The sequence below is a fragment of the Hypomesus nipponensis genome, chromosome 20, assembly GCF_054491055.1.
Source record: "Hypomesus nipponensis isolate SF chromosome 20, ASM5449105v1, whole genome shotgun sequence".
NCBI classification, from domain to species: Eukaryota; Metazoa; Chordata; class Actinopteri; order Osmeriformes; family Osmeridae; genus Hypomesus; species Hypomesus nipponensis.
In genome coordinates this window covers 8,680,001-8,695,508 of record NC_140380.1, presented here as the reverse complement: position 1 = coordinate 8,695,508, position 15,508 = coordinate 8,680,001, and the positions used below count along the sequence as shown (strand labels likewise).

Below are 15,508 nucleotides of genomic sequence, written 5' to 3'. Positions count from 1 at the left end.
AGATCACAAGGCTCTGTTTGGAGAAGGGTTTAGCGTTCGGCAGAGAACAGAGCGAGCACGAGAGAGAGGAAGAGAGGGAGGGAGGGATAGAGGTTAATAGAGGAGTTGAAGACCTGACAAACGCAGCGTTATGTCAAATTGTGCTGTACAGAAAATACGTTGAATACTTTATGCTATGTAGGCTCTGTCATGGTGACATATCGGGGAGGGGATTATTTGAACCTGTGACTTACTGATCTCCAGTCACCTTTTCTAACCACCGGGATAAGCGATCCCAAATAGTCTCCAGTGCACAGGCATTTAGATTTCCCTCAGATAGAGAGAGTGAAGGAGGGAGGGAGGGGGGGAACAAATCCTCAGACTCTGTTTTCCTCCTCCTCGTTACCATGGGAACCTCGCGCCAGCCAGCTGTCAAGTCAGGCTCGTGTCAGAAGCATCCCTCGCTGGCACACAAGAGGGCAAGCGAACCCTCCAAAAGGAGAGAACACAAACGGGGGTCTATTTTTAGTGGTCGAAGGTGTGTGTGTGTGCGTGTGTGTGTGTGTGGGGGGGGGTTAGCTTCAGTGGCTCTGAGTAACGCTGTCATCACAGCTTTCTCTCTCTCTCTTTTCTCCTCTGCTCCTCCGCTCCCTTCTCTTCCGATTTCTAGCCCCTCCAGTCCCAGCCCCCTCCAGTCCCAGCCCCTCCAGCCCCCTCCAGTCCCAGCCCCTCCAGTCCCAGCCCCTCCAGTCCTAGCCCCTCCAGTCCCAGCCCCTCCAGTCCCTCCAGTCCTAGCCCCTCCAGCCCCTCCAGTCCCAGCCCCTCCAGTCCCAGCCCCTCCAGCCCCTCCAGTCCTAGCCCCTCCAGTCCTAGCCCCTCCAGTCCTAGCCCCTCCAGTCCCAGCCCCTCCAGTCCCAGCCCCTCCAGCCCCTCCAGTCCCAGCCCCTCCAGTCCTAGCCCCTCCAGTCCCAGCCCCTCCAGTCCTAGCCCCTCCAGTCCCAGTCCCTCCAGTCCCAGCCCCTCCAGCCCCTCCAGTCCTAGCCCCTCCAGTCCCAGCCCCTCCAGCCCCTCCAGTCCTAGCCCCTCCAGTCCTAGCCCCTCCAGTCCCAGCCCCTCCAGTCCCAGCCCCTCCAGTCCCAGCCCCTCCAGCCCCTCCAGTCCCAGCCCCTCCAGTCCCAGCCCCTCCAGTCCTAGCCCCTCCAGTCCTAGCCCCTCCAGTCCCAGCCCCTCCAGTCCCAGCCCCTCCAGTCCCAGCCCCTCCAGTCCTAGCCCCTCCAGTCCTAGCCCCTCCAGCCCCTCCAGTCCCAGCCCCTCCAGTCCCAGCCCCTCCAGTCCCAGCCCCTCCAGCCCCTCCAGTCCCAGCCCCTCCAGTCCTAGCCCCTCCAGTCCCAGCCCCTCCAGTCCCAGCCCCTCCAGTCCCAGCCCTTCCAGCCCCTCCAGTCCCAGCCCCTCCAGTCCTAGCCCCTCCAGTCCCAGCCCCTCCAGTCCCAGCCCCTCCAGTCCCAGCCCCTCCAGTCCCAGCCAGTAGAGCGGGTAATGAGCAGAGGAGGCTGTTCTGTCAGCAGGGCCTTCATCTCCTCACAGAGCTGGAGACAGCCTGGGGACATGCAGGATAATGCAACCAGCTGCAACACCACACACACACACACACAGCACACACCCCCCACACACACACCACACACACCATACACACCATACACACACACACACCATACACACACACACCATACACACCATACACACACACACCATACACACACACACCATACACACACACACACCATACACACACCACACCATACACACCATACACACACACACCATACACACACACACATACAAAACCACTGTGTATTTTGGCACGCACACACACACACACACACACACTTTCACTGACAATAAACCCAGCAGGGAGCCAGTTGTTCATTTAACCTCCTCTGTTACAGCTTAATAACACACACACACACACACCATACATGGAGGTCCTGGGGGTCCGAAGCAGCCATCTTGAAAGAGAATATTTGATACTGTAGTGAAGAAGTGGATCCAGCAGCATTGGAGGCTGTTAAACAAGAAAGAACATGGGATGTCTCTGTTGGATGGATGGATGTCGACAGATAGATGGGTAGGTGGACGTAGAGAGGGACAGATAGGAGTATGGATGGATAGATGTATGTATGTATGGATACACACAGATGGATGGATCTATAGACTGATGCATAAATTGGTGGATGGATTGGTGGATAGATGTAATCTGTATATGTTTAACGTATGCACCTTCCTGCCACAGTAAATTCCTTGTATGTGTGAACTTGCATGGCGAATAAAACAAATTCGGATTCTGATCATGTAGGGGTCAAAAATACAGCAGATAAAAGTACAGTAGAGTCCAAATCATGTCTGGTCCGCCAAAACGATCTACTCTATTTTTGTTGTACTTCCTTGTATGACTCAGAGCCTGTGTGATTCACTTAAACACCAGCATGTCGACGGGTTAGCAGCAGCAGAGGTCAGTGGGCCACTCGGGGGGTCTGCCGTAGTAACCCCATACGGCCACTAGAGGCCTCCAGAGGACTTATTATAAACAGGCAGGCTGTCACGCCCCTCCATGCGGATAGCGCTCTCGGTCTGCAGTCTGTCCCTGGCTCAGGAGGCTTCCTCACGCTACAGTCATCCACGGCTGTTAGCCTGTTACCATACCAACAGGCCCCGACATCATCCATTGAAAGATCACGTGCTATTGGCTGTGACAGGAATAACTATGGTGGATGACACCCCCCCCCTTCTAGAAAATTCAACTTTATTTTCTTCTTCTCATTATAACCCTCAGTCATGAATGCGTGCTGCCCCCCTCGTGTGGCGAGATGGTCTAACTGCAGCATTTCATGTTCTCTCCACCTGCATAGTCTCCTCCTTCCAGTATGTCATGGTGAGCAGTCGCTGAAAGTATGTGTGTGTGTTTGTGACTATTTGTGTGTGTGTGTTAATGCATGTGTGCTTGCGTTTAGTCATGTCTGTGTACGCTTGTGTGCTTGTGTTGGTGCCTGTGTGCTAGCGTGTATGTGTATGTGTGTCCGTGTGTTCATGTGTGTGTGTGTGTCCGTGTGTTCATGTGTGTGTGTGTGTGTGTCCGTGTGTTCATGTGTGTGTGTGTGTCCGTGTGTTCATGTGTGTGTGTGTGTGTGTCCGTGTGTTCATGTGTCCGTGTGTCCGTGTGTTCATGTGTGTGTGTGTTCATGTGTGTGTGTGTGTGTCCGTGTGTTCATGTGTGTGTGTGTGTGTGTTCATGTGTGTGTGTGTGTGTGGGTGGTGGGGGTCCAGGAAGAGATGACGTCACTTACCGCAAAGTGTCCTGGAAGCGGCCCAAGAACAACAGAAACAAACCATCGCTCACTTCCTCAGCCTGCTGTGCATGATGGGACACTTTAAACAAGTGCTCTAAAGTCAACGCTTTGTTGCTTTAAGAGCAGCGAGGCGATAATCCATCACCAAGAACACTGGAGCGCTCAGACCTCGGAACGTTCCGGACTCCTGCAATGAACTCTGGGTGCTGTAGTCCCCCACTTGAACAAACACACTTAAACGGTAGCTGAACGGACTACAGATGAGGTGAATGGTGTTTTGCCTCTGGATTTCTTTGTCTGTGCAGCACTATTCTAAACAGGACTCAAGTTGGTAGTCCTTGACTTATCAAGTATTTCTCCAGAGGCCCAAAAGGCTGAACATGTCAGCAAAGTTGTCGAAGAGGATTCTCACTGTCGACTTACAATCATCAGGTTCTAGTAGGTGGACAGAGAGACAGAGTAGGCGTCGAGTACACAGAAAGCACTGCTTTATTGACTGCACTGGTCAACCCCATCACAGGTTGGAAGGGGGGGGGGGGGCGGGAAAGGGGGAGGGAAAGTGGGAAGGAGGGGGTTCATAGTCGACGCAGCAATCTTTAAGGCGACACAAACAGCATGCAGATACAGTCACATGGAACATCATCATATTGCTTTTAAAGTTTCGCTTAAACATTGAAAGTGTACAAAAAGGAAAAAAATAGGTTTTTCGCACTAATGAAAAATACTTTTTTTTCGATTTTCCCTCCTACAAAGAAGATTCTAATACAAGAAAATAAATATTGCAAAAAAAGCCAAAAAATAATTTAAAATAGCTCTTCTTTTTAATATATGTTCAATATCTCTCTTTGCTATTAACAAATGGCACAACATTCTTTGAAACAAAGATCACAGAAGAAGAAACTCCTGTAACATTCATGTTCTGTATTGTGGAACTGATGGGACAGAGGAATGGTTCAGGGCAGCAGTCATTCCCAACCGCTTTTAAGGACAAATATGACTAATGAGGGAGGAGGAGCCTGTCAGGATTGGAGAGATCACTGATTGGTTTTCAAATAGTGCATGTGACCTATAAGAACAATGGGATAGGAAATTAAGAGGCAGGACCTGTCGACCTGCTGCCACAATTGATTGGTGGCAGACCAATAGGGGGAGAGATTGAAGCAGAACTCATCTGGGAACGCGTTTTTAAAACCAACGGAACGAGCTGAAGAACAAATCACGACGACATCTGAGGCAGGTCGCTCCACTTGGAAGCAAAAACGTTCAACTTTGCGAGTGACTTCGGCTGAGTGGAAGAGATTTGAGGAAACAGTTGAAAGTTGATCTGGCTGAGGCAGGGCGAGAGAGAGCCCTTCAGAGAGGACTGCTGGTTCTAATGAGACAAAACACCGTGTGACCCCCCCGGTGGTCATAAATAGTCCGCTCAAACCGGAGAACCGTGGCCCGGTTCTGTGTGTGTCCTCCGAGGAGAACACAAGGTCTGGGGCAGAGCACGGGGATGTGTGTGTGTGTGTGTTCATGTGTGTGTGTGTGTGGGCACTTTAACTGCAATTAGCCTGGAGTCTCAAGTGAGGCTCTGCATCCACACACACACACACACACACACACACAGGTACCGTACGCACACACAGGTGTGAAGTACATTTTGTGCACATACACAGTACACATGTACAAACTCTCACAGCCTCACCCAACTGCCTCAACAGTTTCCTATTGAATGTTATCAAATCCAATTTGATCTGGTTCTGTATATTCAGCATGAGCAGCGAAGGCAAATATACTCTGCTCCAGTGAAAACAGATATGTTTCTGTTCTTACAGTGTGTGAGCCAGGGAGAGAGAGAGCGAAGGGCTGGTGTTGTTTAGATTTGCTGCTTGTTAAGTTCACTGTGTGGACAAGACCCAAAACAGAGACGAAAGAACAAACTGTCCTCTCTCTCCTAATCGCTCTTTCACTCCACCAGCATGTCCCTCCCTCCCTCCCTCCCTCCCTCCCTCCCTCCCTCCCTCCCTCCCTCCCTCCCTCCCTCCCTCCCTCCCTCCCTCCCTCCCTCCCTCCCTCCCTCCCTCCCTCCCTCCCTCCCTCCCTCCCTCCCTCCCTCCCTCCCTCCCTCCCTCCCTCCCTCCCTAACAGGGTTCTCTCCCCTCCTTCCTCTCTCTCTCTTCCGAAAGCCACAGCAGAGTGATAAATGTTCTCTCCTCCACAACACATGTACGTCATTATTTGTCCTTAAAGCTGGTTGCTTTGATCCTCCTGCGCTTAAAAACAATTAGGGAGCAGGGGACGCACAGCTGTGAAGCAGGGGAGAAGAGAGGAGGGGAAAGGAGGGGAGGGGAAGAGGACAGAAGAGGGGAGAAAAGAGGAGGGGAGACGGTCTGTATTATCAGGATTAAAACCATACTTCACTGTTTGTCAGTGAACAGAAAATGGGGGGGGGGGGGGGGGATGGGAGAGGAGGAGGGGGGGGTTAGCAAAGCGCCAGTAGAGGCAGCAGTGTGTCTGATGAGTCAGTAGAAATGAACCACGGAGGAAGCGTTTACAAACAGCTTGCAAAGGCTTTTTAACACGGAGAAAAATGAAACAGAAAGTCGTCTCTAGTAGTAGTAGTAGTAGTACAGTATTATTTCAATATTGTTGGTGCATACAAAATAACAGCTAATGACCGGTTCCCTATTGGATGAAGCAGCCTAGAACCAGTCTCCTACTGGATGAAGCAAACTAGAACCAGTTCCCTATTGGATGAAGCTACCACAGGGGCGGAGCTCCTTAAGCCATGCCTTTAGGTACGTTTGTTTGAATATAACGGTTAAGGCAACAACCATGGCCCAGTTCCAACACCCACAGTAACACACTAGACCCAGCAAGGCAGCACACTAGCCTCGTACTCTAGGTAGTGTGCTAGTATGGATGTGGAGACCTGAAGGAGCTCAGCCTCTCGTTGGAGGAAGAGCACATTGCCGTCACACTGCTAGCCTGGCTGATACATATGAAGACCATTCATGATAGGCCTGTCTAAACATCGTCTACAGACTTAGTTCACAAACCCCGATATTGAATATTGAACTAAGTTACATTGAGTTGTCTGAGCAACTTATTGAAGGGTGATGGGGAGGGAGGGGGGGGGGGGTGGAGGGTTGAAGGGATGGTTTAGTCAGGGAACCCCCCCTTCTCCCCTTATTGAAAACCCCCCAAATAACGCTGTTACACTGCGATGTGTTGCGATGGTTCCCTTTCCGTGGGGATGGTAGAGAGATCTCGGATGGCTGTGGCTGGCGTGGGCTGTTGCCACACACGCTGCTGGTCGTCCTGAATCCTCGGTAAGCCCAGGCCGAAACACACGGTCTGAACCACTGACACAACGCTTAGAAAACTAATCATCTTTTACACTACAACCCTGTTATACCATCTCTGGTTGGGTGTGGTTGGGTTTGTCACCCAAAACACACACACCACACACACACACACACACCCATACACGGTTCAGCAGCAGTCATCTCTCTCCATTAGGGGGGGGTCAAAGGTCGTGTGGGCCAGCCAATCAGGCTGAAGGCTACATGAATCAAACCCCTTCTATTGGTCAGATCATTTAAAGTCCTCTATGACTCAACTGAGATGAGATGATCTTGGAGCTGGAACCCGCCCGTCTAAACAGCTCTGGCAGACAATTGGTTGATTAGTTAATTGGATCTGTGATCGTCACCCATGATTGGACGAGGGGACTTCTGGAGTGAGTTCACTGATGGTATGCATGCTGCCTTGTTAAAACACACTGTTCTTTGGCTTGGATCATCTCAGGTGACAGCCGATTGGCTGGTTATGAGTTCTGAGAAGGCCGGGAAGGTTCCGGAGCTAAATACAGTGATCCAATGCTGAGTTACCATGCTAAGTACTTCGGCTGATGTTTGATTTGTCAACGAGTTTGCACATTTTGGCTTCTGCATTGCTTTAATTTGTACTGGATGAGCTACATCAAGTGCACCTTAAGTACTTGCAGATCGTATTTGACTCAAGTCAGAGTTTAAACGGTGAAACTTGCCAAAGGAACTTTCTACACATATCGCTTTATACATGTACAAAATATGTATTTTTACTATATAATATATCTAAGTTTAACTTTGATTTCAGGTTTGATATCAACCCTCTCAATAGTTTTTCTTTTTGATTCTTTTTGTTTTTGTTTTGTTCAAACCCTGAGAAATTTACCATGAACCACTTCGGTACAACGCACAACTCTCTGAGAGCAAAACGAAACAAAGATTTTTTTTTCAAACAGAAACTTGATTTAAAACAAAAACAAGTCGACAGTACGGCCCATGGAGGAGGATAAATATAATCCGTCCTGACATTGGGGCGTCTGTTGCCGAGCGTGGAGGGGGGCAGAGAACGGCCCCAACCTCTCGCCCTTGCGCCTGTGTGGTTTCTCTTGCTGTGGGGTTGGGCGGGGTGATTAATGCTAATACATCCTTCTCTTTAGGCACTGGAGCAATTAAGGATGAGAGCCCCCTGCTGGTCAGTCGTGATAACGACCCACGACAACAGGCTTTCCTTTGTTTGTTTTGATTGTATCAAATCAGATTAGATGACTGATTGATTTGATTGGTTGAATGATTTGATACATCTTTTTTAGGGGGTGGGGGGGGGGGAGGAAACAGAAGGCACACATTTGAATTCCTTAGAATACTGTTCGTCCAATGATGTAAGCCGAAATCTGAGGGGGGGAGGGCGAGGAAGAAGCAATTGACAGCATGTTTCAACATCTGCTTTGAATGCTAAATCATTTGCTTATAGGAGTGCGGTTGTCAATGTGTTTGTGTGTGTGTGTGAGTGTGTGTGTCTGTGTACATCCTTGTACTGTATATGCACAAATGTGTGTATGACAGTTCCTTACGTCTGTTTGTGCTTTAAAAAAAGTAAAGTTTCCTCTGGTGCTCGACTGTACACATTCAGACTCAGAACTGAAACATGGTCATTCTGCCCGCCCCGCACTGGAGACGGGAGGGGCAGGGGGGGGGGGGAGGGAGGGGGCCTGAGTCACCTGAACCAACGTAGTAATGCCCACATGCTCGTCCGCACACTCCTGACGGTCACCGTCGATAACGGGACAGCCGTCAGAAAGGGTAGATCGCATGTAAAAAAAGAAAAAAAAAAAGAAAAAAAGATCTAAAATGTGTATTGTCTTGTTTCGCTTGGTTCCAACATACAGCATCTGTAGACCTGTGACCAGCATCTGTAGACCTGTGACCAGCATCTGTAGACCTGTGACAGCATCTGTAGACCTGTGACAGCATCTGTAGACCTGCGACAGCATCTGTAGACCTGCGACAGCATCTGTAGACCTGTGACAGCATCTGTAGACCTGTGACAGCATCTGTAGACCTGTGACAGCATCTGTAGACCTGTGACAGCATCTGTAGACCTGTGACCAGCTCTGGAGGACACACTACGGTCTGGGGGTGTAGCCGTCTGACTGACAGCTAGCCTCTGCTACCCAGTCAGGAAGCGGAGCGCCCGGTGATGACACACTGGTAGATAAAGTACACAGATTTGGTTCATTAAAGCAAACTAGGATGGTAGTAAGAGAGTACAACTGTAGGTAGGCATGTGTTTATGTGTGTAGAGTGGGTGTTGAGAGCATTGACAGTAACCGTGGAAACTTGGGAGCTGGGATGGAACTCCAGTATGAACAGTGTGTCCTGGTCAATGGAGTGTGTGTGTGTTTTAAAGTTTTTTTGTTGGTTGTTTACGATGCCAGGACACTTCTTCTCAGCAAGTCCTCGCTCCCAGCATGCATCTGGGGGAGGCGGAGCTTGCGTCCGCTGGAGCGGGTGTCCGAGTCGCTCTGCTCGGCGTCCGAGAAGTACCCGTCTGTCTCAACGTCCAATAGCGTTGCTTCCTTCCCCGGAAGGGGCGGATCTCTCTCCGGGCGTTCCGCTGGCTCCACCGACCCCCCCGCCCCGGCCCCGGCCCTCCCCCGGGCCTTGCCCTGGCGGGTGAGGCGGAGACGAAGGGGTACGCGGGGGGCCACGCCCCCTGTCTCGGGGGCTGTCCCGGGACTAGAGGCTTGTGTGGGGGAGGAGGTGGGGCTGGGGGCTGAGGGGGAGGCTGGCCCCCCCGTGTGGAGGCTGTCCCAGGGGCCGCGTTCCTCCGAGATGTGGCAGGAGTCCATTTTGGAGATGGGGGGCTGTGGGGGGGGGTCCTGCCGGAGGTCCATGCTGCGGGGCTGGGGGTGGAGGTGGTGGTGCTGGTGGAGGGCCCTGGACCCCCGAGAACGCTCCCCTCTACGGGCACCGTGGCCCGGACGCTCCTCCGGGGGTGCCGCCCCCACCCTGGGGCCCCGGGTAGAGGAGGGGCCAATAGCGACAGCCGGGGGCTCTGGGGGTGGAGGGGGGCTGGAGTGCGGGGGGACCCGGGCCCTGGGCTTGCCTCCCCGGGGCCTCCGGCCCAGCTGGGGGGTCTGCCAGGTGGACTTCATGGAGTGGTCCATCATCAGGCTCAGTAGACTCTCCTCCCCTTGCAGGAGCTAGGGAGGGCACAGCAGGATGTGATGTCACAAAACAGGATATGAAGTCATAGAACTGGATAGTCTGGCTTGGTTCTAGCTCGGGCCAGGTTGATCTGGTTCTAGGGCTGGGTGTGGTTCTAGGGCTGTGCTGGTCTGGTTCTAGGGCTGGGTGTGGTTCTAGGGCTGGGTGTGGTTCTAGGGTTGTGCTGGTCCTTTTCTAGGGCTGGTTACCTGGTCAGAGAGCAGGCTGGCAGTCTTGTCCCGGTGCTGTCCGTCCAGAGCCCACTGGTTCAGCATATCATCTGCTGTGATCTGGACAGACTGGGCCAGCCAGCTGTCAAACAGAGAGTTATCCAGGGGGAAGGTCTTGGAGAAACCTGGAGGGAGGGAGGGACGGAGGGAAAGCCAGAGAGAGAAAGAGGGAGACAGAAAGAAAATAGATATTAATCAATATCAATGTTATCAACAGCAATCAGCCAGTCTCCTGGTTCTGCAGCAGCACACTGATCATAGTCATTATCATGCTGCCAAATGACATTTCTGTGGCCTGATGAATTGTGAATGCTAACCCATTTTGCTGGATATATGCATCTTGTCAAAGTGCTGGTACAAAACCAGATGAAGAAAAAAAAACACCCATTACAGTGCAAGGGCTCGCTCAGTGTCCAGGCTGGTGGTCTGTACGTAGTGTCGTGTTGGTAGCAGATTCTCAGTGGCTGAGATGACAACATGCTGCGTGTTTAAGGATAATTAGACTGATTTCGGTGGCTCCTTGTCTGCCAAAGTCTGTGTGTCCAAGCAGCCAGCCAGCCGGTCAGTCAGCCACCCGGTCAGCCAGCCAGCCGGTCAGTCAGCCACCCGGTCAGCCAGCCAGCCGGTCAGTCAGCCAACCAGCCAGCCAGCCAGCCAGCCAGTCAGCCATATCCTGGTGCCAGGGAAGGCAGATGCACCTCTCCTCATAGTCTTGCCTTACAACACAGCAGGATGTTCATTTGTCTGAACTTACTGTGGCCATGTTGAATACTGTGGCTGTCTGCCTTTAAATCCGATTGTCTGTCTAAGTGCCTCCTAACTGCCTGTCTGTCTTCAACCCTGCCTGTCTGCCTCTAAGCCTGCCTGCCTGTCTTCAATATTGCCTGTCTGCTTGCCTCTAACCCTGCCTGTCTTTCTACCAGCCTGCCTGCAAGCATGACAGAGCTGTTTAATGAGATTAGTTTTTTTTTCTTCTTTTTTTTTCTTTTTTTGTTATCATAGTCATTAACACTGGGGGCTAATTCATCCTCTTATGGCCCAACTGGGAAGCCAGAAGGGAGAGAGAGAGATGGAGGGAGGGAGAGAGAGAGGGCGAGAGATGGAGGGAGAGAGAGAGATGGACCCGAGTCTCTCTCTCCCTGCTCTCTCTCTCCCTGCTCAGTCTGTCAACACTACAACACAGGGATTGTCACATGTTTGAGTCCTCTCTCCTGCATCCCTTCCTGCATTACTCTGCATCTCTCTTTGCTCCCCTCACTTCCTTCGCTCCTCTTCTCCTCCTTCGCCCTGTCTCTCCTGCCTCCAGCCCTACACCCTCTCCTCTCTCCATCTTTCCTTTTCAGTTTTACTTTTTCTTCTCCATCCTTCCATCCCTCCTTCTAGAGACAGTTCAGTCGGGGAGGGGTCGCTGGGACGACGGTGGCGTCAGAGACAACATGCAGCAAGCTGTTTCCATGACGCAGCATCCCCCCCCCACTCTGGAAGCAGACCGGAGAGGGAGGTGAGAGAGGAGAGGGGAGGGGAGGGAGGGAGGGAGGGGGAGCTGGTTTGGAAGAAGAGAATGATGTACGCCAAAAAGGAGATGAAGATAAGCAGATGGGTGAGGGCTTGGCTAAAACCTACTTCTCCTGCCCTAGGCCTGGCTATGTCCTGTGGCACAGTGGGAGCAGCTCCAAACTAGTCTAATGCTAAACCAGGCTAATGCTAGGCTAATGCTAAACCAGGCTAACGCTAGGCTAATGCTAAACCAGGCTAACGCTTGGTTTAGGCTTAACCACACTAATGCTAAGCTATGCTACAAGGCACATACGCTAAGCTAACACAATGCAAGGCTGAAAGGGGGTAGGGGGTGGAGGGTCATGTACCCTCAAGAATGATCCCTCCCCTGTGGGCCCCGTGGCCCGGCTGCTCCCACAGAGGGGCGCCGACTCTCCCTAGCGTAGGCTAGCGTAGGCTAGGCTAGTTAGCTACGGGACTAATGCTTGTGTAGGAGCGGATTGCGCTAAAACTCCAAACATTGTTCTCAGGTGCCAGCTCTGCCGTCGCCCTGACAACACCACTGTAGCGGACAGACTGTAGGGATCAGAGCGGAGGGGGGGGGGGGGGACGACGACGACTGAGAGAAGGAGGGGGAGAGACAGAGAGGGAGGGAATTAAGGGGACTGTGGCAGTCTGAATAAAAGAGGGAGGACTATGCGGCGCTAGTGTCTCTCTCCACACCCCTGGCTAACCGGTCCCTGGCCACTAGTGACTCGGGGCATACCTCCCTTAGACTCATCAGTGCTTTCAGCACAGAATACTGTCCGTCCATCTCTTAGGTGGAGAGGAAAGAGGTGGAAGAGAGAGGTGGAGGACAGGATCATCTCTTCCCCCCCCCCCAGAGGAAGAGACAAAGCCCTGTAAGGCAGTAAGCAGACTGACACAGAACAGATGGCCACACACACACACACACTACTGAAGGACTTGCTCGTCATGGAAACGCTACCTGAGTGATCATTTCCGACAGTTCCTACAATATAAACACACACACAGTCACAGAGGTGGATAGAGAGATAGCATCAGGAGAGCCAGTCATGTGTAGAGCAACAACCAGCTTGCTCCCTGGTATCACCACACTGGTCTGTGATAACATCCATCTCCTGTTCTCTCTCTCTCTCTCTCTCTCTTGCTCTCTCGCGCTCTCTCTCTCTCTCTCTCTTTTGCTCTCTCACACACACAGACACTCTCCCTCTCTCTTACTCGCACAGGCTGACACACACACCAGCCCATAACCAGGGTCTTACCTAGCTGTTTAAGGAGTGAGCCGTCATCAGACTTCCACCTCTCCTTCTTTTCCGGACTGCTTTTCCTGCGCTCCTTCCCTCTCTCCTTCACCCCGATCTGCCTCCCCTTCTCCCCCTTCAGGGTTTTCTCTGCAGGGGGCAGACGCCGCAGGTTAAATCAAATGCACACTTTACGCTTGAACTCAAAGCGCTCTGACCTGCTTTTCTCCAAAGCGACGTACAAATAGTGCGTGTAGTACAAGAGAAAAACTCAACCGTTCACACACACACACACACACACTACCACAAACACACACACCCAGACACATGACCACACACACACAATTGTGTGGGGTGTGTGTGCGTGTGTGTGTAAGATGGGGAGGAGAGACAGCAGCTCTGACTGATCTCCATCTGTGAGATCCACTGTTTCCAGCAGGGGGTTGTCTATACAGCTGTGTGTGTGCGCGCGTGTGTGTCTGTGTGCGTGTGCCGCTGTTTTCATAGACCTTCCACCGGTGTCAGTTTGTGTGTGCATGTCTATTTGGTCCTGTGTGTGTGTGGTGTGTGTGTGCGCGCATTTCCCCTGAGTGCTGAGTTATATAAGGCGTTGCCTTTAAGAGCTGTATCAGTTTTACTCAACCTGCAACACAAGGGAAGCCCCCACCCCTACACACACACACACACACACACACACACACACTGTTCTCTGTGGTTGCTGCACTTCTGGGAAGCAGGGGGCCTTTTTCTCATTGTGGTCTTTCATACAGGGGGAGGTTTATACACACACACACACACACACACACACACACACACTCTCTCGTCCAGCTGGTGTGTAACCAAAGCCACAGTACAGGGTCAGGTGTCTGGTTCACACTGGGGGAGGGAGGAGAGAGGAGGGGAGGGGAGGAGGAGAAAGGAATGGAAAAGGAAAGTGAGGAGGAGAAGTGAGAAGGAGAGGAGACAGAGAGGGAGAGGGAGTAGCGAGGAGAAAGAGGTGTGTGTGTGTGTGATGATTGGGTTGGGTCACCAGCACACCCATCCACCTGCAGAGGGTTGCGTCAACCAACACTGGCGAGGAGAAACACACACACACACACACACACACACACACAGGCTGAGCAGTCGTCACGCTGGGTCTAGCATGCAGGGAGAGAGCAGGTCTGCCTGCTCTGGAACACCCTGGGGGAGAGAGAGAGCTCACACTGGCTGCTCGTACTCCACGCTGTGTGTCTGTGTGTGTGTGCTGTACCGCTGAGTAGGAACTTCATATGTGTGTTTGTGTGTGTGGGAGAGAGAGTGTGTAACTTAGGCAGGGTCCAAAATGAAAACATTACGTATGGTAGTTCAACTTTAATAACTAGGAACTGTTCTAATGGTTGTTTTTGTTGGAACACACGTCTTACTCTCCATCCATCTCCCTTTCCCTCCCTCCCCCTCCCTCCCTTTCCCTCCCTCCCTCCCTTTCCCTCCCTCCCTCCCTCCCTCCCTCCCTCCCTCCCTCCCTCCCTCCCTCCCTCCCTCCCTCCCTCCCTCCCTCCCTCCCTCCCTCCCTCCCTCCCTCCCTCCCTCCCTCCCTCCCTCCCTCGCCTAGTCTGGGAGGTGCCCAGAGATTCGTCTTTTTGAAGTGTGTGATTAATTTCCTCTCTTTCTGGGCCCAGTCAGCTGTGGCGTGTGCGTGTATGTTTGTGTGTTTCTTAGTGTGTGTGTGTGTGTGTGTGTGTGAGAGAGAGAGAATGTGTATGTGAGTCAAGCCACTGTGGCCCACTTTTACCTGAGCTCGTTAGTGCAATGCGAGAGCATATTTCTCTTTTTCTCTACCTCTCTCTCCCTTTGCCCCTCTCTCTGTCTTTCACTCTCTCTCTTTCACTCTCTCTCTTTCACTCTCTCTCTTTCACTCTCTCTCTCCCAGCCTCTGGAGATGACAGGAGTGCCTTGCATATCCCTTCTGGTTTAAATGAGCCTGTGAGTATACACACACACACAAGCCAGTTTGCGTGTGTTTGCAACAAGATGCACCTCCCTGCTTTGTGCCACTGTGCCCCCCCCCCCCCTCCCTAACCCTCCCTCCCTCAAGACTAGGCTGTTACATACGGAGAGATGGAGAGGGGGAACTGAAGAGGGAGAGGATGGGCTGTTCAGAGTTTAATATGAGAAAGAGAATGAAGTGAAAGATTTGGAGAGAGGAGACAGAGAGAAAGACAGAGAGAGAGAGAGAGGGCGAGAGAGAGAGAGGAAAATAAAAAAGAGGATCTGACAGAGCGATGTGAGATGGAGAGGTGAGTTTGAGAGACTAGTTATGATCATCCAGACACTCATCTTTCCCCATCTGAGGGACCAGGTGTGTGTGTGCGTGTGTGTGTGAAGCTGGGTGCTTCATCACCACGGTTCTCTGCTCCTCCTCTCCTCTGGGCTTGGCTCCGTCTATCCCTCATTTGAATGTGTGAATAGATATGGCTGGTTACTGCCAGGAAGCACACACACACACACACGCACAAACACACACACACCTGATAGTGTGCGGACGTGCTGAGTCAGCATCTCTGCTTACAGAGCTTTGGGGGCTCTGGATGAGGAACACCGCCATGGACAAACTCCTCACTCACACACGCTCACATACACACACACTTAAAACCCAGAATGTTTTGTATCGTGTATGTGAGTGTATA

General features: G+C 52.0%; 1 protein-coding gene across 7 annotated transcripts in view; it reads right to left on the bottom strand.

Moving 5' to 3' along the window:
- Positions 1-8,477: 8,477 nt before the first annotated feature.
- Positions 8,478-15,508, bottom strand: part of jade2 (jade family PHD finger 2) — a 48,807-nt gene continuing 41,776 nt past the window's right edge. For 5 of the 7 annotated variants that reach the window (XM_084683631.1, XM_084683632.1, XM_084683628.1 and 2 more), the window contains 3 exons: positions 12,861-12,989; positions 10,057-10,202; positions 8,478-9,843 (listed from right to left, as the gene is read on the bottom strand). In XM_084683631.1, coding sequence (XP_084539757.1) covers positions 9,064-9,843; positions 10,057-10,202; positions 12,861-12,989 — 1,055 coding nt within the window. In that variant the 3' untranslated portion in view covers positions 8,478-9,063. The remainder of the gene's footprint in view (positions 9,844-10,056; positions 10,203-12,860; positions 12,990-15,508) is intronic. The other 2 variants (XR_014734543.1, XM_084683633.1) reach the window with 2 other exon arrangements.